Genomic DNA, 20723 nt, shown 5'->3' with positions numbered 1-20723 from the left:
GTACTGTTTCAAGAGAGGCAGGCCCTAGGAGAGGGGGCACTGGGTGTATGACCAGAGGTAGGTCTCTGGAGTGTGTAGAGTGCTAGGGCCCTGGGGTGCAGACTTTACTGTTTCAAGAGAGGCAGGCCCTGGGAGAGGGGGCACTGGGTGTGTTACTAGAGGCAGGGCCCTAATATGCAGCCTTAGTGTGCAGGAGAGGCAGAGCCCTGGAGGGGAAGCAGTTGGTGTGTGATAAGAGGTAGGGCCCTAGTGCGCAGACCATACTGTGCCAGCAGAGGCAGGGCCCTGGAGAGGAGGCACTGGGTGTGTGACAACAAGGGTCAGGGCCCTGGAGTGTGGCAGGAGAGGCCGGGCCGTGGTGCGCCAGCTGCAGTGCACCAGGAGAGGAGAGGCCGGGCCGTGGTGCGCCAGGAGGGGGGCAGTGCACCAGGAGAGGCCGGGCCGCGGTGCGCCAGGAGAGGGGCGGAGGCCGGGCCCTGGGGAGGAGGCAGGGCCGGGGCTGCTCCAGTGCCGCGGCGCGGGGTGTGCGTGAGCCGAGGCAGGGAGCGGTGCGGGCGGGCAGCGCCGGGCAGGAGGCGGGCCGCGGCTCGGGCCTGTGATGCAGCGGGGGCCGTGAGCAGGTGCAGGCCAGCCGCCGCCTCCCGTCCCCGCCCAGGCAGGATGGTCGGCGTCCCAGGCTCTGGGAGGCCCCCGAGGGGGCAGGGCGGCTCCCGCTGAGGCAGACGGTGGCAGAGGCCATGGCCGAGGCTCCGGGGGCGGCTCCGGTGCCGGCCACCGGCGGGGGCCTACTCCTGGCCTCCAGCGCCGGGGCCTCGCCTCAAGGCTCCCCCGCGCCGGGCTCCGCGGCGCCGGCAGGAGGGGCCGGGGAGAGCCCGGGGCCCGCAGCGGCCGCCGCGGCAGCGGCGCCCGGGCCGGCCCGCATCGCACAGAGGAAGGCGCAGCTCCGCTCCGGACTGTGGGGCAAGAAACTGGAGAAGCTGGGGGTCTACTCCGCCTGCAAGGTGAGCGCCTCGAAGCCCCTGAATAAGGTAGAAACATGGAGGGGTGGGGGGAATGCCCTGAAATACGCATTATTCACTTATATCCGGGGTGTCATGTCCCTGCAGGGCTGGCAAATGAAAAGTCATCATTAATTCATAATATTCATTCATATCTGGGTGTCCTGTGCCCACAGGGCGAGCAAATAAAGTCATCATTTATTCATATTATATTTTCATATCTGGGGTGTCCTGCCCGTGCAAGGCCAGCACACACATACTCCTTATTAATTCTTAAAAATGGAGAATCATAAGTCTGCAAGCTGAGAATATATTAAGAGATCAATCAGAGATCGATAAGTAGTAATAGGGATAAAGAAAGTGACTGGTGGTGAGCTGTGCTCACAAGGTGAGAAGATAAAAAGTAATTATTAAAACATTAAAAGTAGGCTCATCTGGGTGTAATCTCCCTGCAAACTGAACAGATAAAAACTCGCCAATAAATCATCAGCATGGGGGAAATACCTGATTTCATACATTATGGAAATGAAATAAGGTAAAGAAAGGGAAGTTGGGTGGTGTATACTCTGCAAGGTGAGCAAATAAAAACGAACTTAATAAATCATAAAATAATTGAGAGGCTTCTTTAGTGTCCTTTAGCTGCAAGTGTGGGAACTTGTAGAAACCAATCAATGTTCGAAAAACGAGCTCTTCATAGAGAATTTCATAGTACAGGGTACCTGCAAGGTGAACTGAAGCAGTGTCCACTCCATCGTATTGTATTCTTGCGTGTGCTTATTGTATTTTTTTAGGAGAGAATTTATCAACAATACATTGAATAAGCAGAAACAACATTGTTCGTACTTTGATAACTGATTAATATTTTCTTTAGTAACCCCTCAGCAATAGGCAAATCTGAGAAGTATTATTTGCAGGAAGAGGTCTAGCCAAATACTCAGCAATGAAGCCACCTAGAATGAACAGTCTGCACTGAGGGTGTGCTTAAACTACAAGACGAGAAACTACTAATGAATCATCACAGACCATTTTATATATTGATAAATCCCCAGACTATCAATTAGGCGGGTTGTGAGGTTTCTGTATCTACAATTTGCACACCTGTCAAATAATCAGCAGTATTCAATCAGTAATTATTCTGGGATATATGCGGCCGCAACGTAAGGCAACTATCAACAAATTATCAGTTATGAGATTATCAGGGAAAAGTTAGAGAGTACTCTGTATGAAAAGCAAGAAGCCAATAAATCACATCAAGTCCACCAATAATTTTAGTCTTGGGTAAGTAGATGATGTTATGTATTTAATCTTTAAAATAAGGATTATATTATCGTCACAAGAATTTGCTGTGCAAGGTTAAGAACATTTGTTAGTTCTTATAACTCTTGTTATCGAGTCCGCAACGTAACAGTTAGGCAGTGCACACCCTCTCTTTTGCCAGCCAACTAACTATAAGAAGTGGTAATGACATAGCTGGTCTAGGTATAGATAGATACGTGCAATTAAAGGTGCAGTCTTGACGGAGTAGATCTAAGAATTGTTCTGTTATTTTGGCACTGTCTAGACCTGTAAACTTTTTCCCTTGTCTTGTTGCAATAGTCCATGCCTCTTAACCATTCTGTAAATGGGTGCGCTGTGTAGTGTACCTCTTAGTAACCATCATACCACTTGCTAAAAGTGTGCAGGTGTCTAGACCTGCCAAAATAAGGAGTTAACCATTACTGCCGAAAGGGACAGGGTAGTTTTAGGCTGAAACCAAAAAATGATTTCCCTTTCATGCGGATACATTTCCCCAAAGCTACTGTTTTATTATCTCAAGCTCTTTGGACAGGCATTAAAACACTGACTTCACTTAAAAACAATGGCTATTACAGTTTCTTATTTTCTACCTGAAAATAGCAAACTGAAGTAACCACAGTTTTTAATTATTGTGGATTGATATGTTTCTAATTTGTGCATACATTGTTATACATGATGCACACATTTGATCGTTTTTAATGAGATGATTTATTAAATAAACATGAATGATCTTGTATCTTAAGGAGACAGAGTTGACTTGTTGGTTAGAACCTTGGTGAATGTTTATTATCACTTAGTTAGTGCATGTCCATTGAGCCTAAGTTGGTAAAACTGTATTTTGCGTTGGGGAAATGTATCTGCATGAAAGGAAGATTCTTTTTTGTGTGTCTAGACCTGTGCATTTCATCCATGAGCCTTAAAATCTACACGGGAGGATAGTGAAACGCCCAGTTACAATTAATCTTGGTGTCCTACTACCTTCCCGCATAGATTGCGAACTCGTGACCAGTATTGATTGTTAACTGGAAACTCCCACATCCTGGATAAGGACCGTCTTGTCGTTCTTAACACTCTGGGTTGTGCACACTGCAAAAACCTTTTTGTTCTGCATAGTGATAACAAGGAACACTTTTCCTGAGGTCATGAGATAGACTGAAGATTATATGGGTTTGCGCTGAGACATTGCTTAACGCGCCATTCATTCACAGTTTCCTTCCTGTTCATTCCTTGGACCGTCTTTCTGGGTTTAAGGTGCTTTGAGGCTGCTGTTGAATTGGATTGGAACAGAGTTAGCCAAATGCAGAAGATCCGAATGTGTGATCTTCTTCCAAGCTGAGAAACCTCAGGAGTGAGCCTTTAATAATAAACTTCTTGGGAAAATCCGGGGTGTTTATTTCTAGCAGTTTGAGAATTATTAATGAACTAAACCCAGTGAGCGAAATCAGGGGAACAGAAATGAAACTGGATTCTACCACCAATTAACTCCCCCCCTCCCCCCCCCCCCAATAAAAAAACAATAGCAGTGAACTGGGGAAAAGAACTTGCGTCCCAAGTGAGAATGGGTGTTTCCCGTCTGTACAATAAAACTATAGACATCTGACTTTGTCACGGTATAGTGGTGTGGTAACGTTAATTGTAGCAATGTGTAAGACTCCTGGGTATTCAACTACTCGGCATACTAGGGGCAAATTTGTAAATTGGTATAATTTGACTGTTTTGTAGATGTGTTTGTAAACTTGTGGACCTCTAACCCAAACAAATGGAAAGTATTCTAAAGAGACATCTAAAAGAGTGCTTAACTGGTTGAGGAGCAACAAAGGAAAGACACTGGACTCAGAACATTGAGCATGATATATTACTTGAGTTTGTTTTCCAGATCCTTCCTGCCACTTCTGTGAATTAACCGCTAGGGAGTTGGCAAAATAAAGGTTTTACTTTATAACATGACCATCTGTCTTTACATTCAAATCTTAATCATTTAGTGGTACTTATAAAGCGGCCTTCCAGGGCGTTGGCCTCTTAGCTCTGACGTTTTTGTGCATTGTTGGTTTGCTGGTGGTATGTCCCTGTGTTCTCACTCCCTCGTGTTTGTGCCTCCCTGCATGCACCACGTGGGCACAAAGTGATGAACTGGAAGATGCTGAGGTTATGGTACTAGAGCAGGATTTAAATGTTTTAAGGGGCCAGGCAGCAATGATATGGAATATCTCTTTGTGTGTTCTCTAGAGACAAACAATAACACTGAAGCCAAATTGCAAATAGTGTAGAATGCCCTTGCAAGGCTCACCTTGGATATCCCAAAACGGCACCAGGTGTCCAAGGAACTACATGATCTGAATTGGCATCCAATACAAATGTGCATTATGTTCAAGGCACTCTGCTTCGAGCATAAGGCCCTCTACCGTGTTAGTCCGGATGGAATTAAGGCATTGTTTCATTGATATATTCCTGGGAGAAATCACTGCTCAGCTCATCACAACTTGGAAATGTGTCCAGAATTCGTAAGATGGAGAGACAGATCTTTCTCGGTCGGAGAACCAGGAATGGCCTTGTTAGGAGAAGAAAGATAAACAAGGGCTGTTCAAGAGAACAGCAAAGGCTGGACTCTAGCAGAAATCATTAGTTCACCCTTCATGCTCAAATGGGGAGAGGATGTGACTTAATGGGAAGGACGGTCGATGTCAAATCTGGGGATCCAGGTTCGAGTCTTGGCAATGACACTCAACATCCTGTGATTCTGGGCAAATCACATAATACCCCCGTGCCTTACAAAAAGGAATACGTCCTTGTGTAACGTAACTGGTGCTCATGTAAAACACTCTGATACCTTCAGCAGGTGAATTTCGTGCTATATAAAACTCCGAGAAAAAAACTACAAGAAATAAAAAATACCTTCAGCAGGTGAATTTCGTGCTATATAAAACTCCGAGAAAAAAACTACAAGAAATAAAAATGCTACAGTGTGTTTATCTTTCCGCCCTTGCAGTGTTTTGTTCTATTCCATGTGGACCTAACAGTCTTTTGATTAAGCAACTTACCACAAACCACCATTAAAATTGGCAGAAAACTGCCATCCTCAGCGAAGTGTTCAATTACTAAGATGCTGCTCCTCACCACTGCCTCCCATCACACACTCCCTTTGTCCTCCACCTTCTTCCCACTGGCTGATTTGTCACCTTTCATCTGCTCGCAGTCTAGGTGGCCTTTGATTCCAGTGTTTTTTGTACTCTCATATTTCATAATTGAGTCATATGGTCTACAAAGATCTAAAATATTTCCAAAATACGTTTTCAAACTTTCTGCTACTGAAACCTTTATCCTGAACCTGTTTTTCCTCTGTGTTTCAATATTCTTCTTATCTTCAGTACTTCTGCCCTCCCCTCTTACTCCTCCGGCTCTTGTCAGTCTGTTTACAACTCCGCCCCTCAGCTACTTTGCAATCTTCCTGCTACTGCACATACTTCGCCTCACCCTGCTGCCCTCTGTTGGCTTCCTTCCCAGCCAGTCTCCGCTCTTGCCACCCCAGTCCGCTCTTGAACGACACCCTTGTTTACCTTCCCTCTTCCAGCTTTCTGTAGGTGGCTGTTCTTTTTGATCGACTTCCTCAAGTGCCACACTTGTGCCCCCTCTATGTCCAGATCTTTCTCCCTGTGGGCACAAAGGCTATGTATCTTGTTGCCATCAGATGTCCATTTGCCATACACGTTCTCCTTTCAGTATCTCTTGAAGACATCTTTCTGCTCTCAAAGGCCTTCCCTGGCAGCCTTCCAACGGTGTAAATCTGTCGCTTTGTGCTACTGCCAGCATCATTTATTGATTCGGCCTATGTACAGAGCTTGGGTACAATCACTTCCAAATTAAACAGATAGAGAGTTCAATGAGCGAACAAACACCTACTCTAAGTCATTGTTAAAAGACATTCTAGTGATACTATATTCATGTTCAGTGGATCTGATTAGGGAGCATTGAATTTAATGGCTGAGTATTGTCAGCAAATCAAATAGTAATGCCTGTAACACTATGCCTTTGAGAAGTATGAGGACACGCGTTCTCCATCTACTGAACCGTAAAACAACTTATTGAGTGAGGATCGTGTGGTCTTTGTTGATGTTAATGGTTGACACGCTTCCAGGTGTGTTTGCTTCTCTTTCTTGTGGGGAAAATATTAAGCTGGTTTTATTTTGAAACAAAATGGATTGTATGTTGTAGCATAACAACGTTTAAGTCCAATTTCTTAAAACTGTTTTTTGTAAGTGGTTATGTGTAACTAGTTTTAGGTAGTTTGTTATAAGTTGATATGAATAGTCTTAGCGTAACCAACTCATACTGCATTGAGGCACTCTGGGGCTCTCACTGTCTTGTCCCTGCATGAAGATTGACCACACTCTATTAATGCTCCTGCACACTCGGGAAAAGATCAAGTTCGCTGCATGCGCCATACAAAAAACATGTTTCTGAAATTTAAAGAAAAGACGGTAAAATGGTGCCTAGAGGCAGACATTGGTGATTTAGTTTAGAGTCGTTCAGTATGTACCACCACCAAAACATTCCGTCTCCTGGAAGTGGCAAAAGATAAGTGATACCAAGTTGTTCAACCCTTGAGGTTCCGGTACATTACATGGCTAGCTACTCACAGCATGGTAATAAATAGAGGGAAAAGTAAGGCGCATCCCAACAGATGGTTATTTGTGAACAAAATGTGAGAAGATGATTATCTATTCAGGGTGTAGCTTGAGAATTTAAAATCAGTGGACCAGAGATTAGCTTAGTGAAGAACAAGAAATGCTGGTCCTTTTGAGGCAGGATGGATTGAAGACAATAAATGCGTGTTCTGATGGTTGAAGAAACTTTATGAGATAGTGGCTGAGAACCTCTTGGTGTGGAGTGATCCTATTCTAGTGTGGGCAACACTGATTAGTAGGTATTTAGTGCTGGTGTGATTCTGGTTTGTGTCGGTTGGTTTCAGTTTTTATATAACAGTGGGCACAGTGATTGTGCCTCATATTTTGATTGCAGCGGCCATCCGGCTACAATAATTTTCATGTTAGTTTAGACATTGCAACCGTGCCAATGCAGGTTTTGTCTGGTGGACTCTGCGAATCCTCTTCCTTGAGCATGGTTTTGCCATTGTTCAGCCCACTGTGGACTCATGCAATTAGCTGCTTCCCTAGATTGTCAGCAATCCTGACTGGACGGCAGCAGAGCAGGGCTTTTAGTTCTTGTTCAATTGCCAGCAATCGTGACTGGACAATACCAGGGCAGGGCTTTTAGTGCTAGTTTAAGCAGACTTTTCCCCACTAAAGCAGTGAGAGTAGACCATTGCAATTAGTGGCACGAATAGACGCCAAACCTATGCTTCCACCTATCGATTATTGTAACCTCTGGATCATCGGATGTTTAATGGCTTGACCGCAGACGCCTCCAAATCTGCTGAAGAAACAGATGAAGACGCTCCTTCTCACACCTAATGGCTAAAGCTTGGAACGACCTTCCCCTACACCTCAGGACGGTTGTATGTGGTATTACCACGCGTGCCATTACAACGCGGGGATTACAACGAAAGTCGGTACGACTTTCGCTGGAGGGCGCTGGACAGTGGAATAGTTTAATTTTCTTTTCCAACTCCAGCCCACGTTGACAGTAGGGAAGGTGTTGGATAGAAAATTAAACTATTCCCTATCCAACAGCGCCCTCCAGCGACAGTCGTTGTAACGACTTTCGTTGTAATCCCTGCGTTGTAATGGCAGTGCGGGGTAATCCCCACGTTGTCATGGCTGTTCCCCCCCCCCCTCAGGACCGCCTCATCACTCCTGGAATTCAGAGAAGGACTCAAGTCATGGCTATTCGAATGAACAGATCACCGTGAAGCAGCCAGCAACTCTAGCACCCCGAGACCCTCAAGGGTGATATACCAATCCCTTGATTGATTTATTGACAGAGACATTGGTAAATTGCATTGAGTCAAGCAACTGCATAGTTGTAGCCAGTACTGCAAGCGTGGAGGATAAATGCCAGCATTTTGGTGATGGGAGCTGGCTGGGTGCTTGGCAGTGGTAGGCAAGCAGACTTGGGGACAAATATTTTGGCCTATGATGCATTTGTGAGCACATTGGGCCAGTATACCTCAGCAAATCTTTGCAAGATTTAAATGGTACCTTACAAGAAGGTTGAGATTTTGTCTCCAGGATTGTTTTCAGGAAATTATTTTCAAGGTTGCATTTGTAACCAGAATTTATTAGGGATTGAAGACGACTGCAAGTGTGAAGGATTGGGGAGAGAGCCTACAGCTGCAGTATGTAAAATACTATCACTAGTGCTGTCTAGATCCCAGGGCTCCTAATCTGGGCCTTTGTCTCCGGCTGGAATATTTTGCAGATTGCTTTATCAGCGGGCGTGCAGTTGTGAAGTGCAGTATGTTTAGCCGCAGCACTGCACGTACTGCTAGTGCGGTAACTCTTGCTCAGCCATTTGAATGGGACAGTCTACTGCAGAATCGCTAATAACTTCTTGTATTTTATTATCTGTGTGCCTCTAGTGTTGTGCTTCAATCTGGCAGCACATGGCAGTGAGCACTACTGTCTTCGTGGGTTGTTGTGGCTGTAGCTTTAGCTGTTTGCCACTATTACTGCTGCTTGGTTTTGCACTGCTGTTTTTTAGGGGTTACAGTATTCTGGTTTCATTCCTTTACTCGCCCTGGTTGTAATGCCGGTTTGTCTTAGGAGGGATTCACCATGCTCAAGGCCCCACTGAGGGTAACTGCAGCTGTGTGTGATGATGGTAATCTTCCTTCTATATTGTGTGGTTGGTCTGTAGTAATGCTGGTAAGGCAATGCTGTTAGGTACCTCTTGTGTGGTTTCAAGTCATTTAAGAATTGCTTATTTAGACTCCAAAAGACAATTATGCATACAACAGCAATACACAATTAACACATTTTATTATATATTATATAGTATTCATATACGTGTCAGAAAAAAAATCACAAGTAGACATTCAGTAAAGACAGGAAGTGATACAGTGTGACGTCATTTAGACTGTGGCAGCATCTGCTGGTTAATGAAGTTTAATGTGTATTTTTCCCATTTCCATTCCAAGAAATGTACACCTCGCATGATGTGAACATTTGTTTTTCAGGAGGTCACTCCCTGGGTGTGTGCAGTGATTCATAAATATACATGAAGAAAACACTTATGGGAGCACCCACTTCTGTAAACGATCATAGCCTAATGCTCTTGTGTTTATCACAAGTCATTCTTTCTGAAATTACATCTTCACTTCAAACATAAACTGGGCAAATCACATGAATCTGCTGTGGTGGGCTGATAGTAAATGTTACCCAACACGTGTTTCATGCTAATAACTAAACACATAATAAAGAAACACACCTTTATGCTTGTTACACAAATGAACTGTATTATGTAAAAAAAAAAGTGCCTTAAATTCAAAAACCTAATATCAGCTGTCCCTAGTGCATGTTTTTTTCACACATTCCCTTTGATGATACTGTTATCGAATACAGTGTCCCACGTGCCACATTCTTTATAAAGGCCACTGTGAATGAAAATTGGCCTTCTCTTGAGGTTCCGTGACGGTTCCGTGACGACTTGAACCCGTGTTTTCAAGTTTGTCGGAAATACATAAAATTAGTATCAGCGAACCGCAAATGATCCATTTAGTATATCCTAGTGTTTTCGCTACGCTACGAGCAAGAGCACTCCTTCCACTGACACATTTCTGATATACACACGGCATCCATCTTAGATCATGACCGCCATTTTGTGGTTCCTTGCCCTCACATATGCAATAGCCTCTGATCATTTCATTCACTTCACTTTGATTAAGGACACGTAGCCTTAGCCGGAGATTCACCTCTTACATGACACGTGCACCTTAAACCAGATCACGCTGAAGCTGCATGACTCGACAAAGGCTGCCTCCTCTGCCCGAGGCCAGCCCACCTGAACTGGTTTTCCTGTCCATTGTACCTGATCATGATTAGGCGGCCGAAGCCGGTAGCCTTGCCCATTTACAACCCACAAACATCTCTTATCCCGCTTTTCTATCTTCTGCACCTGGCTCTGCTCCTTTCCTTCTGGGCCTTTATTAGGGGGAGGTAGCGAACTTTACGATGAGGCGGTCCGGGTCTTGAATGCAATATTGACAAGGGATTGTGATGAACTGGTGGGAACCCCTCTTCGTGATGTTTGGTATCAGATATTATCGACAGTTCCTGTGTAACGCCAAATATTTATTGTTTAGAGACACAAAGGTTTGGGAATGTACCGACATGTGAAATATTTGCCTAGAGCACAATTTTTTAGTATATAAGGAGCAACCCACTTTGTACAAATCGAACAGTCTCCTAGATTCTGCCCGTGTGTAGATTCTGTGACTTCTGTGTCCCTGCAGTAATAAACCTTTGGTCTTTGACGCCACCATCGAGAAGCCCGTGTTTCTGTTCATTTGTGCACCAAGGCAGGTGGGACTCCGGGGTCTTTGGGTGTTGTACCCTGACACCTCTGGACGGAACCAAAAAAGTCCAGAACTCCAATTGGCGCCCAACGTGGGGCGACGTCATTCGGTACCGGTCCAAAAGCCTGAAGAGTTCGAGAAGCTTCGTGTGAAGATTCCTGAGGGAGGCGCCCCACTTCATCGATCCCGGCATATCGCAAAAGTGGCCCTGAAGTTCTCTTCCACGAGGGTTCCCGTTCAGGACGGCTGCAGTGGGCCGTTGCCTTGACCGTCGCCCTGTCTTGGACCCGAAGTGGTGCAGTCCTTAGTACGGCGAAACGTGACGGGTTTCTCCTTGGTGACGTCTTCAGTGCCTCAGTTAAGTATTTAGTGATAGCTAGCTGGTTACTTTTGTGAGGATTGTTAAAAATCCTTGATCGGTTCTTGGTTTGGTTTGGTTTTGTAAGATTATCACTAGTTGTTCTGGTTACGATAATCTATTTGGTTCAGTTTTGGGTATCGATACATCAGTTCGTTTTGGTAGGCCTAAGTTCTTGGTTCAAGTGCACAATTTGTTTCGTGTTTTGTTTGTTTTGTGTTCCGGACTGAGAATGGTAAGTCGGAAAATGTTGTCTTGTTTTAGTTGCAACAGTGACTCACAATTAGAGGATTCCTGTCTGGTTCCTCCGATTGGGACTCCCCTATATGACCTATATTGTAAGTATGGTGTGGGTCCTATAACTTATAATGAGATATGGGTCCGTTATTGTAAGAAGGATGGTGTCCTTAGCTGGCCACTGCATGGTAGTTTTGAACAAGAGATTCTCGACAATTTAGAAGCGAAATTGTTTAGGAAGAAAGCCCGGCCGGCAATGTTTGACTCTTTTCGTTATTGGCGGAAAGAATCCAAACAGAGAGAAATGAAAAGGTTGAAAAAAGAGCAAAAAGAACTAGAAGAGTTAACTCTAGAGCAAGCGACTAAGCAGTTGCAGGCTAACGAGTGTGAGAAAGCCATAGATGTAGCCATTAGAGAGCGTAACTTAGCGATTGACAAGTGCTATCCTGCCTTGCCATCGAAAATGGCTAAGATACTGGAGGATTCCGAAAACGATCCTCTGCTATCTTATCTGTTACGGTCGCCTCCACCGTATGCACAAGGTGCTGCGGCTCCACTTATACCGGATGTTCAATTGCCGGTTGCTGGACAACCTGGTGTTCTTGTTCCTCAGAATCAAGTTCCTATACCTCCTGTGGTGAATGTAAATGTTCCTACAGCTCCTCCTCTTCCTGCACTGCCCGCTCCTATACCTACCACTGTACCTATTGGTCCTCAAACTATTTTCCTCGATACTCCTACTGTTTCGTCATCTATTCCTACCTCTACTGCGTTCTCTATGTCTGCGAGTGTACTAACTCCACTTTCTGTTCGTCGAAGAATTACTGATTCTGTTACTAATATGCTGTCTCCTATATATAAAACCTTGATTAAGACTCCTACTCCTGACTCTGTTCAGAGACGGAGTCAGCTTCCAAGTACTGAGGAACGGGGAGTTTTAGACTCCACGGCTCTCAGATGGATTACAAAAGTTAGAAGATATAGTACGAAAGATGTGTTAGAGACATTTATGCAATGGGGAGAGCCAACACAGCGATACGTCTTCGACGAGATGTGCTCGTTGTTGCGTGAGGAAATAGAAGAAGACAATGTCGAATCAGATTTGGAAGATTTAATTAAGATTCAAAAAGAGTTTGCTGCTGGAATGATAGTGGGCGATAATATAAAGGAAGCGATGGAACTCATTTTGAGTTTTAGGAATGATCCATCTCTTCGTTCGCCGAGAGATTTAGAGAAAGGTAGAATGAAGCTAAGTCACCAATATCCTATGAGGGAAGTTCCTCCAATTTGGCGCGAAGCAGTACAACGTGATGATAATGCGGGTATTGCAGCTGCTCCAGCACAGTTCCAAAGAGTATGGATACATATTCCGTGGAAGCGAGCAGAAGTGTTAGCAGTGAAACAGGCCTTGCCAGATCCACGTAAGAATCCAGCCGGATATTACAAGGAATTGACACAGACAGTTGAGGCTTGTATAATGAACTTAGCCGACATTGATATGTTGTTTGGTAATGTAGTTCCACAACCAGTGTGGGCTAAAATTCGTAGAGAGGATCATCAGGCTGCTTTAGGTGGTGATTGGGCAGCTATCACTGCAGCAGATGCTCAACAAACAGGTGGTGCGAAACCCGAACCCCTAATTGCTAATCTTCCTGGCAGAATAATAGATTTAATGAAGACTCTGATGCCAGCATTGCGTGTTAATTGGGATAAATTATCCGCATGCAAGCAGAAGAAAGACGAAAGTGTCTCCGACTTCTTCACGAGGTTCGAAGAGACTTTTGTAGACCATAGTGGTCAGGATATGAGCACTGAAGGAGGACAGAGATTGTTTGTCGATAAATTTGTGCATAATTTGTTACCCGAATTATGCAATAAATTGAAAGACTCAGAAAGTGCGTGGGCTGTATCTACGACAGCGCAAATACTTGCGACTGCACAGTACTATGAAAATAGGGATAAAGAGGAAAAGGAGAAATCAGAGAAGAAAACGAAAGATTTAAAGACTAAAGTTCTTTTACAGCAGGCGTATCCGCCTCGCACGAATCAGACTAATATGCAACAGAATTCGTATCAAAAGACAGATTATAATTCGACCAGGCCTCAATACCAGTGGAATCAGTGTGCGTACTGTAAGAAAGAGGGTCACTATAAAAATGATTGTCAGATTTTAGCGCAAAATAATGCGGCAGCAGCTCAGAGAGGTCGTGGTGGTTTTGCACAGAATTCTAGAGGTCGGGGACGAGGTGCTATGCCTCCACAAACTAATGATCGTCCTTCTAATCACTTTGATCAGCGAAATGTACAGTCAGCTCAACAGAATAGATCTCAGCAATATCTTGTTGAAGATTATTGTGAAGTTGAAGAGGGATTTCAACAAAATGGGTACTAGGACAGCCATAGACAGAGAGAGGGAGTAGTATCAGTTCCAGTGGATCAGAGTGGGCCTTATGTCGCAGTAGCAACATCAGGTGTAGTCGAACCGTTTCTGTTGGATACTGGTGCCGCAAAAAGTTCTATCATGCATGCGAAACTCCCTGGCGCACCTTTGTCTGGCTCAACAAATGTTTCCGTAGGTTTTTCAGGCGCCCCTGTGTACAACCCGATATCTGGTCCTTTGTCTATTTCTGTTGGACCGTGTCAATTGAAAGCACCCTTAATTTTGACGACAGGTTGTAATGAAAATCTGCTTGGTTTAGATTTGTTAAAACGACTATATGCGACATTGTACTGTTCTCCGGAAGGAGTACAGCTTACTTTGGGTAAAAGACTCACCTCTCCGATGTACTTGTCAATGGACAAACTCCCGCCGGAGCTACGTTCACTCCCTGATTCTCTTTGGGCGACTGGTCCCAATGATGTAGGTCTACTAGAGATTCCACCGTATGTAGTAACTTTGAAAGCGAATGTGAAATTTCCAAGAATTCCTCAAATATAAAATATCGAATGAAGGTGAGCGTGCACTCTTATTGATTGTGCAAGATTTGATTAAAAAAGGTGTGGTTGAAGAAACGCGAGGAAATGTTTGTAATAGTCCTGTATTGCCGATTTTGAAACGAACAGATCCTACAAAGCCTCCAGTCTATAGGTTTGTCATAGACCTTAGAGAAGTTAATAAGATTGTAATTCCGCAGTTTCCTGTAGTGCCAGACATTACTGCTTTGTTAACATTGATTCCTGCTACAGCTACATGGTTCTCAGTCATCGACTTGAAGAATGCCTTTTTCAGCATTCCGATAGCCGAGGAAAGCAGAGATATTTTTGGCTTCTGTTTAGGAGGTCGCAGTTTCAGATTTAAACGCGCTCCACAAGGCTACTGTGAAAGTCCATCTATTTACAGTCAAGCTTTAAAAAATCAGTTAGATTCTTTTGTCCTTCCTCCAGGTTCTGCCCTAGTACAATACGTAGATGATCTTTTGGTGGCTGCCGATGACAAGGAAACTTGCAAAGCAGCTACAATTTCACTATTGCATCATTTGTCTAATTTGAATCATAAGGTGTCACCTTCCAAAATGCAATATTGCTGCCAAGAAGTAACCTACTTAGGTCATCTCTTGTCAAAGGAGGGAAGGAAGTTGACCCCAGAAAGAATAAAAGCAATTATGCAAATGAGTGTTCCACGCACACAGAGGGAAGTACGTGCCTTTCTAGGTATTACCTCTTACTGTAGGCAATGGATCCCAAATTTTTCACTTTTAGCAAAACCGTTGGTAGCTTTGACTGGGAAAAATGTTCCGAGTCCGGTGCCATGGTCTGATGAATGTCAAGAGAGTTTTGCTGAATTACGAAAAGCTTTGTGTTCAGCTCCTGTATTGGGCACACCTGATTACAGTAAGCCATTCACGCTCTACGTTCACGAAAGAGAAGGTTGCGCGTTGAGTGTCTTGACACAGAAGTTTGGTGATAAACAACGCCCTTGTGCGTATTTCTCATCAACATTAGATCCGGTAGCTAGAGCATTGCCTAGTTGTTTGAGGGCTACAGCGGCAGCTGCAGCTTCCATTCGACAATCTGCTGGTTTGGTGATGAACAATATGCTAGTGGTCATGGTTCCTCATGCAGTGGACACACTCATGAACCGAACGAAGACACAACACCTTACTAGTGCGAGATTATCTGGTTACGAGCTGACGTTATTAGCGAGTCATATTCAGATCAAAAGATGCAATGTATTGAACCCAGCAACATTGTTGCCGACTGATCAAGAGTCGAGTGATTCTGAGCCACATGACTGTTATTTCAAAACGGAGGAAGAGACAAAAGGTCGTATCGACTTGAGAGATACTCCTCTATCCGACCCAGATGGTACGCTGTATGTGGACGGGTCATGTTTTAAATTGGAGAATGGTGATGTGACTGCTGCCTACGCGGTAACGACTTTGAAGACGATTGTGGAGACTGCAAGAGTGAGTCAGAATTCTGCCCAAGCTGCAGAGTTAATAGCTCTTACGAGAGCGTGTGTTTTAGCTGAGGGAAAGAGAGTGAATGTGTTTACAGATAGTCAGTACGCATTTGGCGTGGCCCATAGTTTTGGCCGGTTGTGGAGAGAAAGGGGTTTCATTACGTCCCATGGGACTAAGATTCAACATGGTCAGCTAGTTAACGACTTGTTAGAATCTCTAACCTTACCGACTGAAGTTGCGATTGTGAAGTGCAGTGCTCATAAAGCAATCACGGATGATGTTGGTCGGGGAAATGCCTTTGCTGATGAAACCGCTAAACAGACAGCTAGAGACATGATGAGTAGAATGTATGTTGCTACGTCTGCAAGATGGATTGCTGAGTCTGGAATGTGTGAAGACACAATGGAAAGTGTAAAAGAGATTCAGAAAGAAGCGACTGAGGAAGAGAAACGCGTATGGAGAGAAAGTACGGGCAAATTGGACTCGAATGGATGTTGGATCGATTTGACAGAACAGCAGCGTTGGATGTTGCCTGATGCGTATGTGCTTGCAGTAGTGACGATGGCGCATGGAGTGGCGCACATAAGTTCTAAAGGGATATGTAAGATGTTAGCTCCGGTTTGGAAGAATGAGGGAATCAGTAAGTGTGCAGAGAGAGTGGTGAAAAATTGTATGGTGTGCTTGATGCATAATCCTGGCAAGGGAACTCCAACTCCAGCTGGTCATTTTGCTCCTCCTTCCTGTCCCTTTGAAGTAATACAGTTAGACTTCATTCACATGGAACGCTGCAACAATTTAAAATACGTCCTGGTGGTGGTTTGTGCTTTTTCCAGGTGGATAGAAGCATACCCACTAAAGGACAACACTGCTTTATCAACTGCCAAAATTCTTCTCAAAGAATTTTTCCCTAGGTTTGGAATGCCACGGATTGTATGGTCAGATAACGGAAGTGAGTTTATAGGGAAAGTTATGCAGAGTGTGTGTGCTGGTCTAGGATTGAAACAAAAATTTCATAGTGCGAACCATCCCCAGTCTGCTGGTTTAGTCGAGGGTTACAATGGCACCCTCAAGCTTAAAATAGCCAAAATTCAAGCATCCACAGGTTTGGCTTGGCCAGACGCACTTCCTTTGGCCTTGTTATCAACGAGAGCAACAGTGCATTCTAGAATAGGGCTTTCTCCATATGAGATTGTATTTGGCCGCCCGGCAAATGTCTGGGGTGTGCCAAGGCCTAAACAATTCTGCTCCATTGAATATCCTATGTTGATAGACTATCTTTACGACTTGACTGCTAAATTAAGTCTTATTCATCAACAGGTCTTTGATGCTTTGCCAAAACCTCCGGAGAGTCCAGGGCATCAGCTGAAACCCGGCGACCACGTGGTGGTCAGAAATTTTGCGAGGACAAAGAATCTTCAGCCTCGCTACATCGGCCCCTTCCAAATCCTGCTGGCGACGAGGACAGCTGTACGTGTTGCTGGTCGCAAGCACTGGATCCACGCTTCTCACGTAAAGCGTGTTCCACTGCCGCTGCCCTACGACGACTGGGTGAAGAAGGGAATTGGTGCCTCCGAATCTGAAATAACTCCAAAATTTGTCCCTTTCAGCGATGCCGATTTGATTTCTGACACTTTGAAACGTGACTCTCCTCTTGAAAAGACTGCTTTGAACATTGAAAATTTGTCTCCAGCATCAGAAGAAACTTTGCCATCTGCGAACGTAAACTCTGCAACAGCTGCTAGTGATACACTATTTTCCGATCAAACAGTACCAGCGAAGAAAAGATACAACCTTAGAAGCCATAAAAAGGACTAATAAAGCAGGCAACTGCATACTGTGATTTTGATATATATATATATATTTTGAACTTTTGCCTTCAGCCAGGAAGTTTGTTATTGTTTATTGTTTTTAAAATTGCCTTGCCGTCTGGGTAGCCGTAGGGTCGTGGCTGTGTGCCTAGTTTGAATTTGCAGGGGTCTGACACAAGGTCGATCTTTCTGTTAGTACTGGGAACTCCCAGGGCTGACAGAGGCATTTTCATCTACGTACACATCATCAGTGGTCGCGAGCGGATTGTAGAAGATGGAACTTCCTGCGCTGCAACGAGAAAATGTGATTTACGTTCGCAGAAACAGACTAAATAGAATTCTTCATAGCAAATGTTTCTTGATGCAATGTGCCATTACATTTTTGATTGTTTTAGCAACACTGGTGGGTGGAATTGTCTTTAGCATAAATTTGATTTTTGTGCCAGTATCTACAGTACCTCCCCTTGATCCTGCTATTTCTACTGTTTCTTCTATACACTCTTTCCACTCGTTTCCGGAACATGAGCAAGCTCGACGCTCAGAATTCATTAATAATACTTTTGTACAGCTCTTGCACCAACACCAACTGGTAGTTAACACGACAGACTGTTGGGTGTGTGGCTTGATACCCCACACTATGGATAAAGGTATTCCCTATCTGGTTTTGCCTTTCAGCTACAATGGATCATTTCAGGCCCTTCAAACCATCTTTGCTTATGCTCTTGAGACCTATCCTCCACGTCCACCACGTTCCACTAAATATAACTCTGCCAACAAAGCTTTAGTCCAGGGAATTATTGACATGGTCAAAGACGTCAATAATACTCCATCATACCCTAGAGACGAATTGCGAGTATATTTAAGTTGGAATACTTCAGAGTATCGCCTTAGTTTAGGAGAAAGCAAGCGTAAAAGCTCAACTCCAATCTGGGTCGTACCTCACCGAGGTCAGGTCTGTTTGCAAGGTAATGGGAGAAATCCGAGAGCTCAGCTAGGGAGGAGTGAGTGCGTAGAGACTTATGTGTTTCCGGCTAACTCTTCCCCTGCCTTTCTTACTGCTAGGGGTACCTATTTCATTTGTCGAGACAGAGCTTATACATGGTTGCCTGCCGACTTCTCAGGATCATGTTATATTGCTCGATTATTGCCTCCGACATACACTGCTTCACCTGATTACCACAGAACAAGAGTAGCGAGAGGTGTCTTCAGCAAGGAAGATACAGCTGGTCAGGAAGCTGGAGATTTCTTCAAAGGCTTCCTTCCGTTCTGGGGGCCTATGGCCAATAGTAGAAACATACGTCAGCTAACACGGGTAGTTGAATCTACTATTACCGAAACTGCTGGTGCCCTTAGCAATCTGACAGCTGAGCTTCAGGCGGATAGGCTCATGACATTGCAGAACCGTATGGTTCTAGATGTTATACTTGCAGATCGAGGTGGGGTATGCAGAATGATCCAATCGAGCTGCTGTGTCTTTATTCCTAATAATGCTCCAACAGTTTACGAGGCGATCTCTAAGTTGCACAAGATTTCGGACTCCATACATGTAGATGAGGGAAACTGGTCCTTTATGGAGTGGGTTTGGACTCTGATCTCAGCGTGGGGATGGAAGGTTCTAATGGTCATTGGTGTCATCTTAATATTACTATTCTCATGTTGTCTGATTATCCAGTGTGGTCCTGCTCTGTGTAGTCTTTGTGCTACAACCTGTTTTAGGAAACCACCTGCATTTGGAGAAAAGACACGAGAAAGGATGATGATACAACAGCATGTCACTGACCTGATGAGCATAGAACTAGATTCAGACATAGATTGAGTAATTGCCTATGTAAGGGCAAAAGGAGGGTCTGAGGTTCCGTGACGGTTCCGTGACGACTTGAACCCGTGTTTTCAAGTTTGTCGGAAATACATAAAATTAGTATCAGCGAACCGCAAATGATCCATTTAGTATATCCTAGTGTTTTCGCTACGCTACGAGCAAGAGCACTCCTTCCACTGACACATTTCTGATATACACACGGCATCCATCTTAGATCATGACCGCCATTTTGTGGTTCCTTGCCCTCACATATGCAATAGCCTCTGATCATTTCATTCACTTCACTTTGATTAAGGACACGTAGCCTTAGCCGGAGATTCACCTCTTACATGACACGTGCACCTTAAACCAGATCACGCTGAAGCTGCATGACTCGACAAAGGCTGCCTCCTCTGCCCGAGGCCAGCCCACCTGAACTGGTTTTCCTGTCCATTGTACCTGATCATGATTAGGCGGCCGAAGCCGGTAGCCTTGCCCATTTACAACCCACAAACATCTCTTATCCCGCTTTTCTATCTTCTGCACCTGGCTCTGCTCCTTTCCTTCTGGGCCTTTATTAGGGGGAGGTAGCGAACTTTACGATGAGGCGGTCCGGGTCTTGAATGCAATATTGACAAGGGATTGTGATGAACTGGTGGGAACCCCTCTTCGTGATGTTTGGTATCAGATATTATCGACAGTTCCTGTGTAACGCCAAATATTTATTGTTTAGAGACACAAAGGTTTGGGAATGTACCGACATGTGAAATATTTGCCTAGAGCACAATTTTTTAGTATATAAGGAGCAACCCACTTTGTACAAATCGAACAGTCTCCTAGATTCTGCCCGTGTGTAGATTCTGTGACTTCTGTGTCCCTGCAGTAATAAACCTTTGGTCTTTGACGCCACCATCGAGAAGCCCGTGTTTCTGTTCATTTGTGCACCAAGGCAGGTGGGACTCCGGGGTCTTTGGGTGTTGTACCCTGACACCTCTGGACGGAACCAAAAAAGTCCAGAACTCCACTCTCAAAACTCTGTGCTGAATAAATGTGCTTTATAGAGGGCATAAAGTAAAGTTCACACACTTTATTTGCTCATTTAAATACATGTAAGCCATTATGAAATGCATTTTAGCAAGAACGGATATCAACTGATTTTATGTAACCTTTTAGCACTTCCTATTTTAAAATAGTGTTAGAAAAACAACCACCCACTACTAGCCCTCAACATTTACATCCTACACAGATCTTTAATACCATTGTCCACAGAGCTGCATCTAGACATCAAATAATCAAGCCTTGTTATCAAATATGATAGCAGTATGCTGGTGGGAGAGTCCCAGGCCTCATGTCTT

The 20723-nt window shown here is 44.4% G+C and overlaps 1 protein-coding gene across 2 annotated transcripts in view; it reads left to right on the top strand.

Moving 5' to 3' along the window:
* The first annotated feature begins 607 nt into the window (after positions 1–607).
* Positions 608–20723, top strand: part of KAT2B (lysine acetyltransferase 2B) — a 303093-nt gene continuing 282977 nt past the window's right edge. For both annotated transcript variants that reach the window (XM_086942167.1, XM_086942165.1), the window contains exon 1: positions 608–1001. In XM_086942167.1, coding sequence (XP_086798293.1) covers positions 738–1001 — 264 coding nt within the window. In that variant the 5' untranslated portion in view covers positions 608–737. The remainder of the gene's footprint in view (positions 1002–20723) is intronic.

The sequence above is a fragment of the Lissotriton vulgaris genome, chromosome 10 (genome assembly GCF_964263255.1).
Source record: "Lissotriton vulgaris chromosome 10, aLisVul1.2, whole genome shotgun sequence".
NCBI lineage: Eukaryota > Metazoa > Chordata > Amphibia > Caudata > Salamandridae > Lissotriton > Lissotriton vulgaris.
Note: the sequence above shows the minus strand (reverse complement) of the source record. Positions and strands in the feature narration are given on the sequence as shown.